At 52.1% G+C, this 16,853-nt stretch overlaps 1 protein-coding gene and 1 long non-coding RNA gene across 2 annotated transcripts in view; both read left to right on the top strand.

Annotated features, from left to right (window-relative positions):
* The window catches only part of LOC311624151, a 244,719-nt gene that overhangs the window by 114,933 nt on the left and 112,933 nt on the right, over nt 1-16,853 (top strand). The window lies entirely within an intron of this gene.
* The window catches only part of ATP9A (ATPase phospholipid transporting 9A (putative)), a 124,781-nt gene continuing 112,933 nt past the window's right edge, over nt 5,006-16,853 (top strand). The window contains exon 1 of the mRNA XM_084886983.1: nt 5,006-5,192. Coding sequence (XP_084743109.1) covers nt 5,125-5,192 — 68 coding nt within the window. The 5' untranslated portion in view covers nt 5,006-5,124. The remainder of the gene's footprint in view (nt 5,193-16,853) is intronic.

Raw genomic sequence — 16,853 nt, forward strand, 5'->3', positions numbered from 1 at the left:
TAGCCCAGCAGGTCTCAGACAGGGACAATTTTGCCCTCCGGGAATCATTTTGCAATGTCTGAAGACACATGTGCTTGTCAAGCTGGGAGGGGTGGGGCTGCTGCTGGCACCCAGCAGGCGGAGGCAGGGACGCTGCTAACAGGGATGGCCCACAATGAAATATTCAGCCCAAATGTCAGGAGAGCCAAGGTTGAGAAACTGGTCCCGGACTACCCAGAGCCCGGAGCATTCATTCAGAGAGAAGGTTCTAGACACCAAAAGGGCTTCCTTACTTCTCTGACCCGCCTGAGTTTTCCCAAAGCATCGCTATTGACTGAGCTCCCACTTTCCCCAGCTAGTGCTCTCGGCGTCTTGTCCTCCCACGTTTGATAGGCAGGAGTCCCCGGCTTGGCCGTCTATGAAAACAAGGCTGATGGTGCGGCTGCCATCTGTTGGCGAGGGTGGGCAACGTCCGTGGGCCTCAGTTTCTCTGATTTGTGGACTCTGTTGGCTTACCCACGAAAGCCCTGTCCACCCTGGGTATCTAGGAGTTGGCGGCTTACTGCACCAGGGCCTGAGGGCTGTCCAGGCCATGGAAAGGCGTTGCTCCTCAGAAGCCAGAACTCGGAGGACCATTCCTAGCACCAGGAGCAGAAGGCAGGGCCGGGCCAGGTGCTGCAGCCCCCTGAGGAGGACCCAGTATTACCGCTTCTGCCACCACTGCCCCTACTCTGTTCTCCTGAACACTGGCACTGCTCCTGAGGGTCCCATGAGCCTCTTGCCTACCTCAGGCATCTAGGTCTCTCTCAAGGTGAGATAATGCCCTGGCCAGGTAGCTCAGTGGGTTAGAACATCGTTCTGATACACCAAGGTTGTGGGTTAGATCCCTGGTCAGGGCACATACAAGGATCAACCAATGAATGCATAAATAAGTATAACAACTTGTATACATGCATATAAGTATAACCAATGGATGTAAAACTCTGGGGAGGGAGGGCATGTATGGGAGTGGGGATGGGGGTGAGAATTGGTAAGATATGTATACATAATAATACCTTAATAAAAAAAATGAGAAAAAAAATCAATGTTACTCTCTCCTCTCTCTCAAATCAATTTAAAATAAAATAAAATAAAATAAAATAAAATAAAATAAAATAAAAGATGAGCCGAAACCAGTTTGGATAGTCGGCCTGCGGACTGAAGGGTCCCAGGTTCGATTCCGGTCAAGGGCATGTACATTGGTTGCAGACACATCCCCGTTAGGGGGTGTGCAGGAGGCGGCTGGTCGATGTATCTCTCTCATCGATGTTTCTAGCTCTCTATCCCTCTCCCTTCCTCTCTGTGAAAACTCAATAAAATATATTAAAAAAAAAAAAAAAAAAAGAAAAAAAGATGAGATAAGCTGAAGCCGGTTTGGCTCAGTGGATAGAGTGTCGGCCTGCGGACTGAAAGGTCCCAGGTTCAATTCCAGTCAAGGGCATGTACCTTGGTTTCGGGCAAATCCCCAGTAGGGGGTGTGCAGGAGGCAGCTGATCGATGTTTCTAACTCTCTCTCCCTCTTTCTCTCTGTAAAAAAAATCAATAAAATTAAAACAACAACAACAACAACAAAAAAGATGAGATAAAAGCCTTTAAGTGCCTGAGGGATTGCTTTGCTGAAAGGGAGTCTTAAAAAGTGCCTTCTCACTCTGGCTGTTTTGGCTCAAGGGATAGAGCATCTGCCTGCAGACTGAAAGGTCCCAGGTTTGATTCCAATCAAGAGCACATGCCTGGGTTGCAGGCTCAATTCCCAGTAGGGGGCGTGCAGGAGGCAGCCGGTCAATGATTATCTCTCAATCTCTCATCATTGATGTTTCTAACTCTCTCTCCCTCACCCTTCCTCTCTGAAAGCAATAAAGATATATGTATTTTTAAAAAGTGCGTTCTCCAGCCTGACCGGTGTGGCTCTATGGTTGAGCATCTGCCTATGAACCAGGAGGTCATGGTTCGATTCCCAGTCAGGGCACATTCTCGGGTTGCAAACTCAATCTCCAGTTGGGGGTGTGCAGGAGGCAGCTGACTGATGATACTCTCATCATTGCTGTTTCTCCTTTTCTCTTCTTTCCTCTCTGAAATCAATAAAAATATACTTATTAAATAATGTCTTCTCTAATGATTATAAAAGTGCACCGAAGAAAACAAAAATGCAAAGGCAATAAAAATCACCCTTCTCTTTATGTGAAAATGGTATTACCTTTGGAGATTAAGAAGGGGCTCTTTGGTTTTTAAAAATATATTAACTTAAAGAAAAACATTGTAAAAGTGATACATGCTCACTAGGAAAAAAGTAGATGAATATTGACCATGAAGCATGCATTGTACTAAGAGCTTTATCTGTTCCCATTACTGGTCTCAATTCTTCTAACAACCCTGTACTAACGGCCTTACACACTGCTTCCTTTGAGTAGGCACTCTTCCCATTGCTTTAAGTATATGGTTAACTCATGTAATCCTTCCAACAATCCAATGAGTCCATTTTACAGATGAGGAAACTGAGGCCCGATGGCTTGCATGTGACGAGGAAGCCACGGTTATTTCTCCATGTTTTGGAAAATGAGGGCCCCGTCAGATGAGGGTGGCCACAGGTGGGCTCCACAAGATCCATGGGGGGCTTGAAGATATTTGGGATCTGGATTAGTCGGTGCCTGGAGGGTCATGATCACTGATTCCATTGGCCACAGGAGGCCATTTTTCCTGCCTTCTGGAGCCCGAAAGACCAGGTCTGGAGCCCAGCCTGTTCCTAACCACGCAGCTTCGTGCTGGCCACTCTGAGCTCCTTGTTCCTCACATGTGAAATGGGTGTGATTACTTAGATTTAGCTGCCCAGCCCGTTAGGAGAGTTAAGTGTGGAACCAACGTATGTTTTAGGTGCTTGGTAAAAACAGAGCTCACAGTTACTAACCCCCAGCTGTGTGGGGGGCGCTGGGTTAAAGGGTCACCATCTCCTTGCTCTTGTTACCACGTGTGGGAGGGGGTTGGAAAAGGGGGTCTGTAACTGCTCTGCGGTGGGTGGGGTTTGAGAGGGGGCTGGTGGTAGAGTGTGGAGCCCAGTCTGTTGCCTCAGTTAGGTGTCAGGGTGTTAAGCACTTCCCCCACTCAACAAATACTGAGTGCCTACTGTGTGCCCAATGAGTGTCCACTGTGTGCCAACTGTGTGCCGTGAGATGTATCGATCACCGCCCCAGGTGTAGGGAGAAATCAGAAAGCAGAGCAGACCAGAGTGCTCTTAAGAACGGTACTGGGAACAGATAAAGCTCTTCCTACAATGCATGCTTCCTGGTAAATCTTCATCAGAGGTCAGCCCAAGAACCTCTTTTCCCTTCGGAGGTGCAGTGCAGCAACTTCTAAGGACGTGCTTCTTTCTGGAGGAACTTGATCGGGACATGAGGTAAGTCACACTTTGGTTTGGGATCCACCCAGCACCTCCTTCTGTCACCCAGGGCCCAGACTCATATTTTTGGTGGCTCCCCATTACTGGTAGCAGAGGAATTGGAAGGCAGGCACGCCGCAGGAGATACAAAGGGGTAACGACTTGAAGGTTTACTTCAGTTGCAGTAGGTTAGTTTGTAAGGGATTACATTTAGGGACTCTTCAGCTACGTGGGATTAATTGCCCGCTCTCCCTTCACCACTATTCATTTTCTTTCTTTTCTTGTTGAGGATATTTTCCCGCCATAGATTTTGAGAGAGAGAGAGAGAGAGAGAGAGAGAGAGAGAGAGAGAGAGAGACATTGATGTAATAGAGACACATCCATTGATTGCCTCCTGCACACACCCCAATGGGGGGGGGGCCAGGATCAAACCTTCACCCCAGGTACACGCCCTTGACCAGGAATCAAACCGGATGCTCCACTGATGGTTGGAGCATGCACAGTGAATGCTCCAACCATCAGTGGAGCATTATTCCTCCCTATTTTAGAATCCCGTCCACCTTTCTTTAGAAACCCCGAGAAGCTGGGCCCGCCCAGCACTGTTTACAGTCGGTGCAATTACAATAGGATCAGCCATGCATTGGACTGTTTTATTGTTTCTCCTCGTCGCAGCACACGGACCACTCTTCATTTTCTTTCTGTTCTCAAAATTTATCAGGCCCCTGGGAAGCTGGAAGGTCTCAGACACTGTGAGAGAGTGTGGGAGCCCGTGAGTGTGCTGCAGGTCTGGGTGAAGGGGTTGGGGGTGTGAGGTTGAATGTCTGAATGAGTGAGAGGGCACATGTGTAAGCCCCAGAGTTCGCGGGGAAGTGAGAGAATGAGCATGTGCAGGTCTGTGTGTGCGTGCACACGTGTGTGTTTGACTCCCGGGGACCCAGGTGGGAGAATGACAGTGGGTGAAGGGTGGTGGGGAGTGAGGTAAGCGTGTCCCTCTGCGTGGACTGTGATTCCTAGGGGCACACGTGAGTGTGAGCGAGGCCAGAGATCCAGGATGGGCACATGAGGGTGAACACCGGGGTGTGTGCCGGTGTGATTGGAAACGCCAGGGTTGGGAGTGAGGTGGAAAGGGGTTTGTGCGCTTGTGACTGTCAGAGAGTGGGGAATGAGCAGGTGAGAATAAGTGTGTGCAGGGCTAGCGTGTGAATGCGTGTTGGTGCAAGCGTGAGCATGTGAAAGAAGAGTGAGCATGTGAAACAGTGTATACAATGTGCTGGGTGAGCCTGGCGGGGGGCTGCGTGTGGCTGGTGACGGTCGGGTGCCGGTGGGCGGGCGGTGGGCGGGCGCGCGCGGCGGGGCGGGGGGCGCGTGGCCGGTGGGCGCGCGTGGGGAGCGCGCGGCGCGGGCCGGGGACGCGGCGGCGGCGCGGACAGGGCGGCCGTCCTCCCTCCCTCCCTCCGGCGGGCGCGGCGCGGGGCGAGGGGCGCAGCGGAGCCGGGCCCATGGTGCGCCCTTGTCCGTCGGTCGGGCCGCGCGGCCGGCTCCGCGCGTGGCCCGGCGCTCGCGAGCTCGCCCCCTCGCAGCCGGCCCGGCCCGCCCGCTGCCGCCGCCTCCTCCCGCGGGGCGGCCTCCTCCCCCGGGGCGGCGCGGCGCCGGCGGGCGGCGGCGCGGAGGCCGGACCGGGCGGCGGCCCAGGCGGCGCGGGGGGCGCGGCCGGCAAGGCGGGCGGCGCGGGCGACATGACGGACCACATCCCGCTGCAGCCGGTGCGCCCGAAGCGGCGGATGGACAGCAGGCCCCGCGCCGGGTGAGCGGGACCGGGCCGGGCCTGACAGCGCGGCCGCGCGGCGCCATGAGCCCGCGGCCGGGGAGGGAGGCGGGGAGGCCGGCGGGCAGCCGGGGAGGCGGGCGGCCGGGGCGAGGCTCCTCTTCGCTCCGGCCGGGCCGGGTCCCCCGCGCGATCCCGTCCTTCTGGGCCCGCGCGCCCGGCCCTCGGCGCTCCGCCGCCGCCCTGTAGGAGCCCGGGAAGCCGGGCCGCCGGCGCTGTGCACCGCCGGTGCACTGGGATCCGCGGTGCTCGGGTTGTTGTGTTGTTTTCTGGTTTCTCCTCGCCGCGGGGATGGATGTGGACCCGGGCTCGGCGCGCGGAGCCGTCCCCGGGCCCGGGGTGAGCTCGGCTGGCTGGGGTGGGGCCGGGGGTCCCGCTGCAGCGCCCCCGGGTCCCGCTCCGAAACGGCCCCCTTCAGTCCCCGGCCCTGGGAGGACCCGGAGCGGCGCCGCGGGAGGGAGGGTGGGGCTCTCCCCGCCGATCTCGGACCCCTCCCCGCACCCCACAATGAGGGAGGGAGCCCGGCCGGCGGGCGGCCACCTGCGGCGGCTTTCTGGCCGCGGCAGCGCCGGGGCGGCCCGGGCTCCCTCCCCGGAGAGGGGACGGGGCGGTGTTTGCGCCCTGCTGTCTTCCTACTGGGAGGCTGGCAGTGACCTGTTGAGGTTTGGAGGGACCGTGGCACCAACTGCGGCAGATTCACCTAGCGGGGGAAGGTGGAGGGGAGCTGGTTAAAATGCAGATTTTTCAGCCCAGACCGGTCCATCAGTTCCTGGGGGTGCGGCGGGGCCTGAGAATGTGCATTTCCCCGGGCCGCCCAGGTGAGGCCCGGGCCCCAAGGCTGAGGCCGGCAGCGGGGCGGGGCTGCGCTAGGGTGCGGCCCTCCCCCGGGACCGGCCCTCCCCCGGGACCGGCCCTCCCCCGGGACCGGCCCTCCCCCGGGACCGGTCCTCCCCTGGTGCCTGTCCGTGCGTTCTGGGCGCTTCCCTGGGCCTGCGGTTCGGTTCACGCAGCGGCTGTGCTTGGTGCAGGGGGTGGGGAGGGTGAACGCCTAGATGGCTCCGTCAGGTGTACATGGGGGAGGGAAGGGGGAGGTGAGGGGAGGTCGGATGCCAGCTGCCATTTTGTGGGGTCCCTGCCTTCCTTGAATCTTCCGGTGAGGAGGCCCCATTGTTGTAACAGGGCGGAAACACCTCGGCTGAGGACCGCGGGGAAGACGCAGAGGGAGGATGGGTTAGGATGGCCTGACCCAGAGACAGCCAGCCCTCCGCCCCTTCCTTCTCCGCTCTGTGTTTTATTCCTGACCAACCGAGGCTGAAGGGTGATGTCAGCGCGAGCTCTGTGCCTGGCCTAGTGCCTGATGCAGTATACACCCTAAGTAAATATTTTAGTGCATTTCTATGTCAGTGGACTCTAAAGTTTAGGTAATTCATGCTGCAAACTGTTATGAAATTTTGCCTACGGTGTGCCCGGGCCCTGCCAGGTGACTGGGATGAAAGATGAATAAACAACAGGTGCAGGTGTCCTGGCCCTGCCCGGCGTTGGCACCATCCGGGAGCTTCTGCAGCTCCAGCCCCCGCCCCTGCCCCATGTCCGTCTTCGTCTTCGGAAGTCAGAATGGGCAGTGGGACCCAGGAATGTATTTACCTTTTCAAAGCTCCCAGATGCTTTCAATTGCAGTCGTAGTTGGGAACCTCGGATTCAGTGCATGAGAGAACGTGCAAATAAATATTTAAAAGTGGCAGTCTGGAGAAGCCAAGGTTGGGGGTTGGGGGGTGAGAGGATGCATTCACCGTAACCCGGTCAACCAGTGAATGCATAAATGAGTGAAACAACAAATCAGTGCTTCACTTGCTTTCTCCCTCTGCCTCTGTCTCCTTTTTCTTTCTCCTTTCTCTCTCTTTCTCTCAAGTAATAAATAAAAAAATGAAGATAAAAGTGGTAGTTCACTAAGAAAGACATATGCCCTGTTAATGGGATCTAGAGGGAGTGGTGCAGACCGTTAAAAGAAAAAGATTTCTGTGTGATATTAGGAGTGTCACACCTCCTGTAGAATTTGTCACTTTGGAACTAATTTATTTCCTACATAGTGACAGGGATTCAGACTCAAATCATGTATCAGGGAGCCAGGCACTTGCAAATATGGGCTTGTATTCAGTCTACAGCTTCAGAAGCAGCATGTGGAGGCGGGAACCTTGGTGAACAGAAGAAGTTTGGAACAGCGGGATGGGAGGCTTCTTAAAATATAATAGGGTGGGGGTGGGGGGTGAGAGGATGGGGGTTAAAGGTAGGCTCTGGCAGGGATTCAGTGGTCCTGTTTTAATCCTCATAATGACTGTGTGTTTGGGGAATTAACGTCCCCATTTTATAGACCAGAAAATTAAGATTGATCAATGTTAAATAATTTGCTGGAGACAATAGAGCTAGTCCTCGTGAGGGGGCTGAATTCGAATCCAGTCAGCTCCTTTCCCCCAATGGCTCTCAGCTGGCAGGGTGGTTGGGGTGGTTTTGTGGTTAAAAAACCAAAACCATAGGAGCCAGGAGTCCAGGGAGACGGTGTCCCTCAGCGCTGATGATGTCACGGTGCCAAGAGGTGAAGGTGATTGGCGGGAACCGCGTGGGCCCCGTGCTCCTGTTCTCCGGAGGGAGTTCCACGTCCTGCTGCTGGGACACTGTCGCTGAGGTTTCGGGAAACAAGGCATTTGCCCTGGATTGCGGGGAGCCCGTTTCTGACGTCAGGTGCTTTGCTTCTGGCTGAACGGAGCTCCTTGGTGAAACACCAGCATGGGTTTGGGCGTTGAGGAGCTGGGTTCGAGCTCAGCCGCCGCTCCTTCCTAGCTGTGTGACTTGGGAAAATGACCTGACTTCTCTGGGTCTCTCGGGTTTCTCATCTGTAGAGGGCAGTGACCATTCCACACACCTTGCAGGGCTGTTTTGAGGCTCGGTGCACGTAAAGTTTAGAAGATGCAGCACTCAGTACACCTTAGTATCGACTCAGGGGGGTGGGCAGAATAAGGCCTCCCAGATGTCCCCACGGCAGGGCCTTTCCAGATGTGATGAAGTTGACTGTAGATGAGAGGCTATCCTGGATGACACGGGTGGGCCCAGTGCAATCACCAGCGTCCTAGAAAGAGGCAGGAGAGTGATCTCAGAGCTGGAGGGAGACGGGAGAATGCCAGGCCTGGAGGGGGAGACGGGTGTATAAAGGAGCACAGGGGGCGTCAGAAAAGTCCAGCAGACAGATTCTCCCCTGGAGCCTCAGGAGGAACTGGTCCTGCCTACACCTTGACTTTAGCTCCCCAAGGCCACTCTGGACCGCTGCCCTCCAGGACTGTAAGAGAATTCACTGTGGTGGTTTGTTACAGCAGGAAGGGGAAGCCAATGCAGAGGGTGTGTCCTGCAGGCCTGGGGATTGGATTCCCACACTGGGCTTCCCGTCCCGTGGGGCGATGGGGGCCACCGGCCTGTGGGTGCAGCAGGGGCATCTCACGGCTCTAGGGTGCAGAGTTTACACCGGCGTGCTGCGTGCCTCGTACCCTGACCACCGAGGAGGAGCACGGGTCTTGGGATCTGCAGGGCTTCGCTCTGAGCTAGTGCTTCCTCACGCCTGCTGCAGAGTGGCCCTTGGACTGGGTTTAATTTTTATCCGTGTTTCATTGATGAGAAAACCAAGGAGGCCCAGAAAGATTAAGCAATTATTCGGGGCCAAGAATGCATGGCGGACACTGATAAGAGCTCAGGAGAACTGGGCTCCGGGTGAAGAGAAGTGGGGAGGGTTTCCTGGAGCAGCCGGGCTGGCAGCAGGAAGGCGGTGGGTCAGCTGTGTCCTCAGTGCTGCGTTTCTCAGTGTGTTTGCTCCATTTTCCCTCCAGTAACAGTTCGTTATTATTTTTCAGAGTGACTGCAGATAGAGAACGTAGGAGTGGCTGTCAAGGTATATCACAGTTTGTAAACTGCTGTGAGAGTAAAGAAAAGGATATTGTAGGCTATCATTTTATTTACCTATTTTACTTATTGATTTTTAGAGAGAGGCAGGGAAAAGAAACATCGACCCATTGCCTCCCACATATGCCCCGACCGGGAATCAAACCTGCAACCCGGGATGTTCATTGACTAGGAGTGGAACCCACCACCTTCTGGTGAAGGGACATTCCTCCAACCAGCGGGTACACCTGCCAGGGCGCAGGCCTTCCTTTCACACACCAGCATGGAGTGCTGGCTGCCTTGCTCTGTGGCTAAGGGTTTGGATTCCAAGGCCACACAGACGAGGATTCCTGCACCAGCGTCGTCATTTCACTGCTGGTATGATTCCAGGCCACTGCCTTCCCCTCTGCGCTCCGTTTCTTTCCTCTTCTGTAAGATGCCTGTGTGGCTGGGCATCATCCACACCAATAGCAGATGAGTCACTGGAGAGCATCAGAAATTGTTCTCTCAGTCTGGAGGCTTGGGCTGGGCCCCTGGAGGATGGCGTCTCTCCTTTCTGGATGTTGTAGAAGGTGTCTTTGAGTAAGAACTTGGCTGGAATATGCTCACAGGATACTTGACTTGGGTGGCAGCTGTCGCATACCTGGGATTAAGTGTCTAGTGACAGGGCTGCAGCAGGCTGTGTGCTCCTCGGGGGCTGCCCTTGGCCACAGGCCAGGGTCGGGGTCCATGATCCGGAATGCACTCCCTACTATGCCACAGTAGGGAGTTCTTCATGCAGATATACATAATCCTATCTAATAAAAGAGTAATATGCAAATTAACCATCAGTCTGCTACACCCATAAGCCATGCCCACAAAGCCAATCAGAAGTGAATATGCAAATAAACCCAACCAACATGGCTATGGCAACAGAGAGCAGGAGGGAGACTTGGGTTTCCCCGGCAATGGAGGAAGCCAAGCTTTTCACCTGCCCTTGTAGGCGTAGGCCTCCACTCAAGGCTACAAAGTTTCAATGATAGAAGACACATAAATCCAAACAGAAATGGAGGCAGCCACGGAGCTAGAAAGAGTGGGAGGCTAGGTTTGCCCATGGCAATGGAGGAAGCCAAGCTTTCCGTACACCCTGGCTGGCCCAGGTCTCCACTTAAGGCTACAAAGTTTCAATTATAAAAGATACATAAATCCCAACAGAAATGGCTGCCACCACAGAGCAAGCAGAAGGCTTGGCTTCACTCCAGGCTACAAAGTTTCAATTGTAGAAGATAAATAGACTCCAGATACCAGGGCCTTTGCTTGGGGGGCATGGCCGGCTGCAAACCACCACAGGCCCCTCTCCCAGGCCGCCCTATGCCCCAAGGGAACCCCCAACCTGATCCGGGACATCCTTCAGGGCAAACCAGCTGGCCCCCACCCATGCACCAGGCCTCTATCCTATCTAATAAAAGAGTGATATGCAAATTGACCATCACTCCAACACACAAAGATGGCTGCCCCCATGTGGATGCAAGATGGCCACCACAAGATGGCCAGCAGGGGAGGGCATTTGGGAGGGACCAGGCCTGCAAGGGAGGGCAGTTGCATGTGATCAAGCCTCTAGGGGAGGGCAGTTAAGGGTGACCAAGCCGGCATAGGAGGGACTTTAGGGGGGACCCAGACCTTCAGGGAAGGGCAGTTGGTAGGGACCCAGGCCTGCAGGAGATAGCAGTTAGGGGGAACCAGGCCTACAGGGGAGGGCAGTTAGGGGCAAACAGGCTGGCAGGGGAGCAGTTAGGCATCAATCAGGCCAGCAGGGGAGTGGTTAGGGGGTAATCAGGCTGGCAGGCAGAAGTGGTTAGGGGCAATCAAGAAGGCAGGCAGACGAGCAGTTTGGAGCCAGCAGTCCTGGACTGTGAGAGGGCTGTCTGACTGGGATCAGGCCTAAACGGGCAGTCAGACATCCCTCAAGGGGTCCCAGATTGGAGAGGATGCAGGCTGGGCTGAGGGACATTCTGCCCCCTATCCCCCCCCCGTGCACGAATTTTGTGCACCAGGCCCCTAGTTGAATATAAAAGTCTGCTGAGCTTTTCATTGTAGCTGTCACTTCTAATTTGTGGGATAAAGTGCCTTTTCTCTGCAGAGTCGGTGGAGGCCATGTCAGGCATATAGCATCGTTGACCCTCATCAGTCACAGTGGTCATGCCCTGTGAGGCCCCTGCCAGCCCGGGATTAGTGAGCAGCGAATTCTTGCTCCCAGGGCAGGTGTGTAGGTGCCTGTGAGTCGACAGTGAAAAGGACACCTGTGCTGCCAAGAGCCCAGGTAGAAGGTAGGGCGTCATCTTGCCCGCCCCCCCCCCCCCCCCCGGAATGTGGGTGGGGCAATTAGAAAGTTTTGCACCCTGCATGCCTGTGAGTGGCCACGAGGGTGCTGTGGGTGCTGATTTGGAGTTGACTCTTTGAGGCAGAAGGGGAATTTGAAAATACCAAAACCACTGTTGCTGAGGAGTGACGGTATACAGGCGTGTGCCGTTTTTCAGTGTCTTCCCATTGACACAGGAGGTGGGGTTCGGAGTACAGCGGGTAGGGGTGTGCTTGGGGTGGGGGGATGGGGGAGCCTGCTTGCGGATGAAATGCAGAGACCCAGCTCTTCCCTTGATCGAGGTGGACACTCGGCTGCATAAACAGCTCCCTGCTGCCTTGGATGAGAACAGCCAGGACAGCCTTGGCAGTGGCCCATCTGGAAGTGCTCTCTGCGTCCCCTGCCAGCCCAGCTGTATGTACTTGTGCCATGGTGCCCGGTACAGAACCCTGCCCTCCGCCCCGCCCTCGACCCTGCCCTCTGCCCTGCCCTGTGCTGACTGACACAGGCAGCCAGTGGCACCACAGGCGGTGGAATTACAAACCCATGCTTTGATGCTGAAGCGTGTGTGTAGGAGCCGGGCTTTGCCAGGGCTTCCTGACAAAGGCCAGTGAGGGGTGCCTGGATGCCAGTCCCCAAGGCACGAGGGAGGCCATCTGACCGTGACCTCAGCCAGGCACACAAGTCAGAAGGAGGAGGCAAGGCGTTGAACAATCCATCTTTGGGCTTCGGTGTGTTCTTTTTCAGGACGTTCTTGCACTGTCTTTACCCAGACGCCCATGGCGGAAGTCACCCATTCGGACTGGCCGCTTTTCACGGTCACCTTTGGAAATGGGCACCAAGTGCCTGTGGCCTCACTCGGGACAGTGAGTGGACTTTGGGTTAATTGAGGAAGAAAAGGCTCGAGGTGAGGTTTTGTCGGTGTCTTTCCCATGAAGCGGTAGGGGCATGTTGATTTCTTAAGCGGGCTTGGCTTCCTTCCTTTGGTGACCCGTTGAGGGACTGGGACAGGGACTCGAAGGTTGGCCTGTGGGGAATTCCCCAACGATCTGGAAGGAGGCTCAGGCCAAACAGGGAAAGGTTAGCGATTACTTTTATAGTTCCTAATGTTTGTCCCCAGTGGTATGTGTTTTCTCTTTGTAGTTCCGGTGGGAAGCTTCCTCTTGTTTAAGTAAAAAGGAGCAGCAGCTTAGAGAAAAGGAGGAATCAGGAGTAGCTCAGGAGGTTTGAGGACGGGCCCCAAGTCACGTCTGCCATTTAGGAAGCGGCGGCCTAGGCTGCAGTGGTGCTGTCTGCCTAGACATATACCGTCATTGCTGCAAGGGAGAACCTGGGGGTGCTAATATACTTAAACAATTTTGTTTTGCCGTGTTATCAGAAAACATGATTTTTAAACAATAATTAGGCCTTAGCTGGGTAGTTCAGTCAGTTAGAGAATCATCACGATTCACTAAGGTTGCAGGTTTGATCCCTGATCAGGGCACATATAAGAATCGATTAATGAATGCATAAATAAATGGAATAACAAATTGATATCTCTCTTTCTCTCCTGCTTTCTCTCAAATCAATAAGTAAAAATTAAAAAAGTACACACTGTAAAAAACCACCAATAGTAAATAGTTAGTTTACAGTTTACCAGGTTGAATGGGGATTTTAATGTTGTTCCTGTCATCGTCTAGGCAGGGGTCCTCAAACTTTTTAAAGTGGGGGCCAGATCACGGTCCCTCAGAGAGCTGGAGGGCCGGACTATATGAACTACTAATTCCTACTGTAACACCTCGGCTGCGCTCACTGCCCAAAAAACCTGGCGGGCCGGATCAGACTCCTCTGCGGGCCGCATGTGGCCCGCGGGCCGTAGTTTGAAGACCCCTGGTAGAGTTTCTTCAAAAAGTGCTGTTAGGAAAATTGGACAGATAATGTGAAAAAAAAAAAAAAAAAAAAAAAAAAAGTAACTAGCTGAGACTGGTTTGGCTCAATGGATAGAGCGTCCGCTTGGGGACTGAAAGGTCCCGGGTTCGAATCCGGTCAGGGGCATGTACCTTGGTTGCAGGCATATCCCCAGTAGGGTGTGTGCAAGAGGCAGCTGATTGATGACTCTCTCTCATCGATGTTTCTAGCTCTCTATCTCTCTCCCTTCCTCTCTGTACAAAATCAATAAAATGTATTTAAAAAAAAAAAAGAAAAGAAAATTTTATTAAAAAAAAAAAAAAAGTAACTAGACCATCGACTTACACCTACACAAGAATACACTCAAAATGGATAAGACTTAATTAAGTGTAAGTCATGAAAACATAAAAATCCTAGAAGAAACCCTAGGCAGCAGAATCTCAGACATCTCTCCCAGCAATATGTTTACCGATGCATCTAGGCCAGTGGTCGGCAAACTCATTAGTCAACAGAGCCAAATATCAACAGTACAACGATTGAAATTTCTTTTGAGAGCCAAATTTTTAAAACTTAGACTTCTTTTAACGCCACAATGATACCCATTGCTTTCCAAAGTAAAAATTATCAAAATAGCATGATGACCACTGAACGGAATTTAGTATTCTAAGGGCAGAATACAGTGACAAGAGTGGAGAAATGGAGAACTCTGTATTACTTTGAGTACATCCACAACAGTAGGCTCAGAATTACGTAAGGAAATAAATCAGTATTTCCTTCCCCTCCTTGCTCTGTCTGCTGCTGTGGACACATGAGTAAAGTCCAGACTTCTTTTCCCATGATTCCATTTCTTAGAGCCATCCAGTACTCTGTTGAATAAGTGTGGTGAAAACGGACATCCCTGTCTTGTTCCTGTTCTTAGGGGAAATGCTTTTAGTTTTTGCCCATTGGGTATGATGTTAGTTGTAGGTTTGTCATATATGGCCTTTATCTTGTTGAGATATACTCACTCTATTCCCACTTTGCTGAGAGTTTTTATAAAAAGTGGGTGTTGGATTTTGTCGAATGCTTTTTTTGCACCTCTTGACATGATCATGTGATTTTTGTCTTTCAATTAGTTTCTGGTGATGTATCACATTTACTAGTATTGATTTTTCAAATATTGTATCAGCCTTGCATCCCTGGAATAAATCCCACTTGTTCATGGTGTATGATCTTTTTAATATATTGCTGGATGCGATTTGCTAATATTTTGTTGTGGATTTTAGCATCTCTGTCCATCAGGGATATTGGCCTATAGTTCTCCTTCTTTGTAGTGTCTAGACAGGTTTTGGATTTAGGGTAATGCTGCCCCATAAAAAGAGCTTGGAAGTGTTCCTTCCTCTTGGATGTTTTGGAGTAGTTTGAGGAGGATAGGTGTTAGTTTTTTGGAGGTTTAGTAAAACTCCCTCTGAAGCCATTCGAACCAGGGCTTTTGTTTGCTGGGAGCTTTTTGATTACTGCTTCTATTTCATCGGTTGTTTTTGGCCTATTCAGGTTTTCTGATTCTTCCTGATTCAGTTTTGGAAGATTATATATATATTATTATTTTTTTTTAGGAATTTGACATTTCCTCCACATTGTCCAGCTTGTTGGCATTTAGTTGTTCACAGTATTTTCTTACAATCCTTTGTATTTCTGTGGTTGTTACTTCACCACTTTCTTTCTAATTTTATTCATTTGGGTCCTGTCTCTTTGTTTCTTGATGAGTCTGGCTAATGGTTCATCAATCTTGTTTATCTTTTCAAAGAACCAGCTCTTGGTTTCATTGATCTTTTGTACTGGTTTTTATCCTCTATGTCATTTATTTCTGCTCTAATCTTTATTATTTCCTTTCTTCTACTTTGGGCTTTTCTTGTTGTTCTCTTCCTTATTGTCTATTTAAGGTGACTCATCCAGCCTTTAAAAAGGAAAAAAAAAAAAAAATAAAGAAGAAAGAAAAACCGGTTGGGCAAGAAATTCATGTTCTTATCTATGAGGTCAGCTTTCTGATTTAATAACTATGGAAGCTTTGAGCTGTTGGAGGAGGCCATTTGGGAAGTGTTATGAGCTGACTTGTAACCCTTTCGCCCCTACACTCCCCCAATTCAAATGTTGAAGTCCTGACTCCCAGCAGCACCTCTGAATGTGACTATCTGGAGAAAAGGTTACCTTAAACTGAGGCTGCAGGCTGAGCCCTCAGTCAGTCTCACTGGTTGCTTTATGAGAAGGGAGACATCGAGGTGAGAGGAAAGACCATCTGAGGACACAGTGGGAAGGCAGCCATCTGCAGGCCAAGGGGACAGGCGTCAGCAAAACTAGACCTGCCGACACCTTGATCTTGGACTGCCAGACCTAGAGAAAATACCTTTCTGTTGTGTAAGCCGCCCAGTCGGTGCTCCTTTACCGTGGCAGCCACAGGAAGCGAATGCAGGAAGCAGCTCTAAAATTCTAAACTAAAATTCTAAATTTTTGGGAACATATAGGTAAAATTGTATACTTAACTTAGTGCTCTGTCTTAGAACCTACCTATATGTTCCCAAAAATTCTAGTTTAGCACTTCTTAGTTGGGATTCAGGAATCTGTAGTTTAACAACTCCACCAGGTGATTCTCGCCATGAGAGAAGTTTGGGAAACACTGATGTAGATGGATTGGATGAGCACTGCATTCGCCGCTCAGCACGCTTTAGGTCAGTGGTCGGCAAACTCACTAGTCCACAGAGCCAAATACCAACAGTACAACGATTGCAATTTCTTTTGAGAGCCGCATTTTTTTAAACTTAAACTTCTTCTAACGCCACTTCTTCCAAAATAAATGATAGATCCTCCCTTCCTCAATCTGATGGACAGACGTAAACCCCACCTGCAGCCAGACATTCCTGAGCACTGAGCCACCAATCAGCACCTGCCAAATACCCTAAACCACTCCCCCCCCATTCCTAAGTCCCTAGGTCCCTAATCATAGGCCTTACATGAAACCAGCAATCAGCCTGTGCTGAGTGCCCTAAGCCCCGTCCCCTATCCTCCCTGGCCCTCGCTCTCTGCCACTCCTCTCTCCGGAAGCAGCCGGCAGTGGTAGTCTTCTCTTCAATAAAGCCTGTGTCCTGGCTTCCCGGTCTCCGGCCCTCTCTATTTCATCTTTCAAAAGACTTGCCCAGGCCGTGGTATTTTGTGGAAGAGTCACACTCAAGGGGCCAAAGAGCTGCATGTGGCTGGCGGTTTGCCGACCACGGCGTTAGGTGGCCAGCACTGTTCTGAGAGTTTCATGTGGGTCGTCCCATTTAGTCCTCCTGGCAACCCGCTTGCAGATGACAGCACCGAGGGACAGAGGGGTCTTTCCCCTTCAGAATGGCTTTGCTTCAGAATGACAAAGATCCGGTATTCAAAAGCCTCGTTTTCCCTTAACACGAACGCGGGCAGCAGATTCCTTTTTGCCGCCGGTCTCAACGCCCTTTCCTCTGCTGTCCGTTCAGAGCAGG

The sequence above is a fragment of the Pipistrellus hanaki genome, assembly GCF_964339955.1.
Source record: "Pipistrellus hanaki genome assembly, chromosome: 6".
Taxonomy (NCBI): Eukaryota; Metazoa; Chordata; class Mammalia; order Chiroptera; family Vespertilionidae; genus Pipistrellus; species Pipistrellus hanaki.